Below are 6,744 nucleotides of genomic sequence, written 5' to 3' on the forward strand. Positions count from 1 at the left end.
TGTAGTACTTTCACAGGTTATATTAATTTCTGAAAAGACATCTTGTTAATCTAGTTTAAGACTCCTAGAGTCGTATTTAGCTCATATTTCCATTCGGAATTCCTAATGAATGAAATATGCATATTACAATGTTTACCTCTTGATCAATGTTTTCTCATTTACTGCCAAATCTTAAGACCGGGGTAAGATGGGCCTTCAGAGATATGCAGGAGCAGGCCGGTACAAATATCTATCAACCACCAACTTCGTTCTGCTTGGAGAATTTTGTTTTAGAACAAAGAACGCAGTGACAGCTTTAATCTTTCACATAAAGTTAATTAATTTTATTGTCATCAATGCAGTAAAAACACACTGACAATTAAATTACCTTTTTGCCAATTCCCAACACACAACAGCAATTAAGAACTCTACATAAGAAGTCTACATATTACTGAAGACTGGGAATGTGATTTTTCTTTTACTGTAACTGATTATTTATAGTAAATCTGCAAGTTTTTCTTACTTATTTCATTTGCTTTCCCAACAACAGTAAGGAGTAAAACACTCCCAAATGTGTTTTTACATTAGTTACATAAACTTGAAGTAGACCAAAGTAATATGAGTAGAAGAAATTCATATTCGCACCCAAGCAATAAAGTGAAACACGGTCATTAAAAAACCCAAACAATATATTTAAAAATTGTTCTGGAAGCATCTTTAAAAAGAAATATTTTAGTCAAAATACTTGACTATTATTTCCAGGGAAAAAACACACTGAAATGCAATGAAAATGTCATTAAAAGCTCGGTATAACCAGTAGATCACGGATAGGCCAGAAGTTTCTCTCCCTTCTCTACTTTAGCTATGATATCTGCCTTTTCTTTCATTTTCTCCAGAGACTGAAGTCTTTCCTTCCAGCCTGGTTTGGCCTCCTGTTCCTCTCCTTTCATCAGCATGTTGATATATTCTGGAGTGGTAAGGGGTTTTGGGTTCAGGACTATTTCCTTCAGTCTGTTCAGACACTTTGCAGCCTCTGCAATCAGTTTCACCACATCATACTGTTTAGATTCATAATCAGAAATCAGATTTCTCATCAGCTTCTCCAAAGTCACCTTCTGCCCACAGGCCTTCTCATATTTTTCTTTTAGCTCCTTCAATGTTATTTTTTCTTTAATTTCTGTATATTCCCATCTGAAGCTCTGGTTAGAATGCACGTTCCAGAAACATTTCCCTGGACACACTTTACAGTATCCGTCCGACTCCATTGCAGCGCATCCTTTTTTATCCTCATCCCTTGGTATGGAACAAGGGAAGTGACAGGTAACATGACACTGCAGACAGTTGGTGATGTATTGCTTAGTGTGAGAAATATCCACTTGTTCAGTTTTTGTCATGCTAATATAAAACTCAAAGTTCTCATTCTGTCTGATCTCTGCTTCATGCTCTTGTAGTTTTTCCTTTGTCATTCTTATTTCCTCAACCTTGGCTAAGCCGAGTTTAACCTTCTTCTGCAGCTCCTCAGCAATATTTTCCAGCTGTTTTCTTTCTTCCATGACCTCTGTGGTCATTGTCAGTCTTACGGTTCTGATGTGAGTTAGACTATCAAAGAAACTGGCCATGCTCTTTGTCCCCATCTTCCAAAACTCAAAGGTTTTCTCATTAAGCCCAATCATGCGTCTTATTGCTGAGAATTTGTTGGAAGCAAACAGCACTGAGTTATTAAATTTGAAGTGAACTGGCAGCCCGTCATTGCTTTGAGGACATGGGACACCGGACACTTTGAGGGCTTCTAGAACTGGTAGCTGCTGCTCATCTGCATACGTCACCAGAACTCTGATGTTTTCTGCCACATCTTTGCCAAAGATTGACAGGGCTGAATCAAACACGTATCTTTGTGTTGATTTCAGTTCAGTTATAGCAGCCTGAACAACAAAACACACGGCATCAATTTCACCGACACCTTCCTGATTAGTAAAGAGGTCACGCAGCTGCTCTGTGATCTCCTTGTCTCTGTCTATACCTCCAGTGCCTCCAAAGCCTGGAGTGTCAACAATAGTCAGAGAGTAATTCACTCTGAAACCCTCCTGGTGGTAGAGTTTGTACAGCGTGATTTTTGAAGACTGACCTTGAACTTGTGACTTTGACTGACCTTCATCCACTAACTTAAACCGAAACGAGTCTTCCCATTTAACCCCTAGAACGTAATTTACCATCGCATTGATGACAGTGGACTTCCCAGCACCTGAGGCTCCAAGGACCATGATGTTTCGGTTACAGTTTGTGGATTTATCTCCAAATGTGAAACTTTTGCAGCCTTTAATGTCAATTTGTTTTGTTTCCAGTGGAATTTTGTAAAGTGGGAAACAACCATTTTGTGATGGCATTAGAGAGCTTTTTTCTTTAACAACATCAGCCAGTCGTTTACCTCCTGCCTTTGAATCAATCCAACAGTCTAAGGCTGTTGCAATTAATTGTGTCAGGGGGAAGATGTTGAACCAGTGCAACCAAAGTGTTGCAGTAACAACAACCAACAGAGTCGTTGTTAGAGGGCTTGACAAAATAAAAATCACAGTGACTGTCAGTGTTAAGCCTCCTGATATTTTAGGGTTATCTAATGCTGGGATGACTACATCTGAAATTATTTTTCCTGTATTGAGTAAGTCGTTCAGAGTGATAATGTTCTGCCAGAGTAACAAGAGAATCACAACCACAACAATCAGGACAGTTATGATCAGTGACAAGCACATCTTGGATGTCGGTCTTGATTCTTCTTTGCTGTCAATCTGCCTGCTGTCAAACCTGAGACAACAGCAACACAAATTATACTTTTTGCCTAATTAATTATCAGGTAAATTATACAGGCTGATTAAAATCTAATTTCTTTGACGGTGAGACCAAGCTGCACATAAAAAATACAACACCCTCCATGATTAAGGACTTCCCTGGTTAATACATGTTAAAAGATTACAAAAAAAATCATTGCCAACTGTAGCTCAGTGGGAGAAGTGGTTTTGCAATCTGAAATACCTTTAACTAGGTATTTGTAAGCAGAAAATAATTTTAATTTTGCAGAAACAGTGGTTTGAAAACATAAGTTTTTGTAGAATGAATGTAAATAATGTATTTCTGATTAAGTTAGTCAAATGAGTTACATGTTCAGTATTATTATATTATATCAAATATCACTGCATGTCTCAGTCCTTTGGTGACACTATGACAGTTGACTGTAATTTTTTGTAATTTTTATTAAGGATCCCCATTAGCTGTTGCCATGGCAAACAGCTAGTCTTCCTGGGGTCCACATTAAAAACATTCAGTAAAAAACACAGTCACAAATATGAAAATTTCCAAAAATGTAATTTCTTAAAAATTACTGTAGGAAGTACAAAAGAACAAGTTAAATAAAACAGCCAATAAAACAACAAATATAATGTGTTATGATATACTGTCTTATGATATTTTGAGTATTGCTCAATAAAATAAGGAAATAAAAAAACATAATGACATATTAATAATAGTAAATGTTATTTAGTAAGGCAAGGCAAGTTTATTTATAAAGCACTTTTCAATAACAAGATTATTGAAAAGTGCTGAATTATGAAATTCCATTGAGATATATTTTTAGTTTTCACCAAGGTAATGTTGGTTTTATAGATATTTGGCCTTTACTGCAGCAATACTAATTATTTGTTATTTTTAAAGTGAATCTTCTTAGTTATAGATGAATCACAACAAACCTTGGTTGGGTGTTGGAAACACAACTTGCAGAATCTAATGATCTCAAAGTGTTGCTTGCATTTCCAGTCTTGGTCTGATAATTTCCTGAAATACAAGAACAAACCAAAATCTGTTTTAGTTTGCCTGTTCTGCTGTGAGGGTACATTATGTTAAAAATATTCTCAATAAAATACCAGAAACTGTGAAAATAGAAAATGTTGATTGTTGTAATTAAGCAACAGAGAAAACACATACAGACCCATACGGTTAAGGCGTTAAATACTGTCTACCAGATGATAAATATCAAATAAATTTTGATTCAAGTGTGCTTAAAATTTAAGACATTTGGGATATTTTATTTTTTGACATACCAATTAGCAGTTCAGAACTGCCAGTCTCAACTGCATATCTATAAATGGAGACAACACATTTAGTAAAAATGTGAGTAAAATATGCACAGAAAGAGTTTACATGAGATCCCACTGGGGAAAAAAATACTCACTTTGAGTAAATTTTACTCAGGCAAATTTCCTGTGCAGTTGTTTACTGTTAACAATACAATTTCGTATGTGTGGATGCATTTTTTAAAAAAATGTTTGTGTAAGAGACAAATACACTGACAAATGTAACATCATATTGAAGTAAAAAATAATAGGGAGAATAGCAAATATAACACAAAGCAAGGGAAGAGTATCAGGCAGTTAAACAGGGTTTATGGCAGAAGAACAGAGTAACAGAATAAATCAGCAGTGATTGATGAAAACCATGGAGCTTACATAGAGGGGAGAGTGTGGAGAGCAGGTCAGTCAGGTGAGAATGAGAAACAATTGAGGAGAACTAATGCAGAGAGCTGAGGGAGATAGAGAGACATCAGGAGGATCTAAACACATGGAAGATATCAAAAAACAATACTATAAAATGTACATAGAACAATGAACTAACAACTTAATAAAACAAAACAAGTAAACAGGATAGTAAAACTAAGTTTAAAGAACAAATGAACACAACACATTAATAAATTAAAAATGTCTAAAAATGACATATCATGACACGTACGGCAAATTTAAGTCTTAGACTAACATGCACAATGATTATGGGAGGAATTTGGATCATAAATTAGATTCAGTCTTTGGTGAGAAGGATTGACCCAAAGTATTAATCTAACCTTAATCAATATTTCTCCTCACTCTATGGTTCGGGTTCTGCTGGGCACTGAGTTGTGCTAAAGCCCGTCAATTAAAAAAATTGTCATATTTGAGATATGATTTTTTTAGGAGAAATAAGATTTGCTAAACAAACCTGATGACACATTCCCATAAATCAGGTCTTGTTAAACTCCAGTCCTTACAGACTGATGTCCTGCAACATTTAGAGGTGTCTCTGGTTCAACATCACTATAAACAATTGGCTGAATTAACCCCTCAGCAGGTACTCAGGTTCTACAGAGTTCTGCTAATAGCCCAGTTATTTGAGTCAAGTGTGCTGACAGAGACACATCTAAAGGTGGCCATGTCCAACATCATGTTCAAATAAACAAAATTCATAATTTTACAAAAAAAACTTACCAATATGTCTTCTTCAGAGAAAATGAGGGAAAGTTTTGTGATCAACAGTTTTCTATGTTTATATAGAAAGATGTGCAGAGACACACCTACTATTACTCAAAATGAAACTGAAATGAAAATCAAAATGAAAATCTGCAGACCTAAACTGGCTCTCTTTCAACTTTATGAAGAAATAGGTAGAAGCTGGGCTTTCCCAGAGGAAGTGAAAGATTCATATATTTCCTTTTAGGAAGAGCACAAAGTTCAATTACCTTTTATTTTAAAAACCTTCTCTGGCTTTGCAGCAAAAAGCTCAGAAAGGTTTGGGGTAATTTTATTGTTTATCTCAGTACAAAAAATATCTTGTCAACAGGGATTAAATCTTAGAAATGAAACATACGATGGATTGCACCAAGTTCTAATTGTGAGAATTGGGTAGAGATGTTTAAGTTTGTTCAAAGTGTTTGTTTTCTTGCATAGCATAAATTCAAATTTTAACATATAGCAATTCAGTTTATTTTGGTTCAGGTTAAATTTTTAGTTCAAGAAAATGGAATTGAGAAGAACAATTTTGCTCTTCTTATTAAATGATTAAAAGCTTGTCTCTGACTTCTTTGAAAACATTAGAATGTGGATCAGCAACTTTACCAGGAAGAACAAATGGAAAAACAATGTGTCAATTTAAAATAATATATCAATTTACAGAGCAAGGAAATCACAGGAACCAACATGACAATAATGCAGAAGAAATAGGTTCAGAAACCTGAATACCCGCTGTGTTGGGCAACATGTGCTCTGAGCTGCCAACTCGTGACAGTGGCTCCGAGTCATTTCCTTCCTCAGAGCTGATCTCTGCAGCTATCTGAATCACTGTTAAGCTAAAACTGCTAGTTAGGATTTTTTTAGACTAAGATAGGAGCTCTCTGAGAAAACTCTGGGAATCTTTGTGAATATGGGAACTGAGCTCATCCAATTCTTTTTTTTAGTTAAAAAACAACAAGTAGATAGACTATAATAAATACTAAGATAACATAAGTAATAACATTTTGCCCAGAATACCAAAAACATCAGCTAAATCAGAGTTTTAAAAGCATTCTTACTTTTGTGTTAGGTATGTGCCAATTTATTTCCTTATTTAAGCTAAATCCAGGACATTGCTGGTGAAATAGGGTTTTATCATCGGTTAAGATGTTTTCTTGTAGCTCTTCTCACAGATTGTTTTTTGGATGCATGAACTAGTTTTCTTGTGCACACTGGCATGGTCAAGGCATTACTTCACACTGCATGCTTCTCATGTCCTTGAATTACTGGATGTCTTTTTCTGGTAAATACTGCTTGAAGTTCCAGGGTTTCCTGAAAACGATCCCATAACAACTTTTGCTCGTATTAACGAAGACTCCTAATACTGTAAGAACTCAGAAACTGGAGGCCTGATAATTCAGCCAAACAGGAATGGTTCAAAAGGTTTATTGAAATACTAGTGTAGCTGGAAAGGAAACTGACT

At 35.5% G+C, this 6,744-nt stretch overlaps 1 protein-coding gene across 2 annotated transcripts; it reads right to left on the reverse strand.

The window, feature by feature from the left end:
• Positions 1 to 308: 308 nt before the first annotated feature.
• On the reverse strand, positions 309 to 5,277 carry LOC110367960. 2 transcript variants are annotated; one of them, XM_021314885.2, is made up of 3 exons: positions 5,262 to 5,277; positions 3,717 to 3,801; positions 309 to 2,778 (listed from the first exon to the last, which is right to left on the reverse strand). In XM_021314885.2, exon 3 carries the CDS (start codon positions 2,724 to 2,726, stop codon positions 801 to 803), a length of 1,926 nt encoding a protein of 641 aa, XP_021170560.2. In that variant the 5' UTR covers positions 2,727 to 2,778; positions 3,717 to 3,801; positions 5,262 to 5,277; the 3' UTR covers positions 309 to 800. The 2 variants fall into 2 exon arrangements, with proteins under 2 accessions (XP_021170560.2, XP_021170559.2); XM_021314884.2 differs by lacking the exon at positions 5,262 to 5,277 and adding an exon at positions 4,473 to 4,558.
• Positions 5,278 to 6,744: the final 1,467 nt, after the last annotated feature.

This window comes from Fundulus heteroclitus, unplaced genomic scaffold (genome assembly GCF_011125445.2).
Source record: "Fundulus heteroclitus isolate FHET01 unplaced genomic scaffold, MU-UCD_Fhet_4.1 scaffold_63, whole genome shotgun sequence".
NCBI lineage: Eukaryota > Metazoa > Chordata > Actinopteri > Cyprinodontiformes > Fundulidae > Fundulus > Fundulus heteroclitus.

What these genes read in the sequence shown, in the direction of transcription:
- LOC110367960 (XM_021314885.2), bottom strand. Translation starts at nt 2,726, where the DNA reads ATGTGCTTGTCACTGATCATAACTGTCCTGATTGTTGTGGTTGTGATT.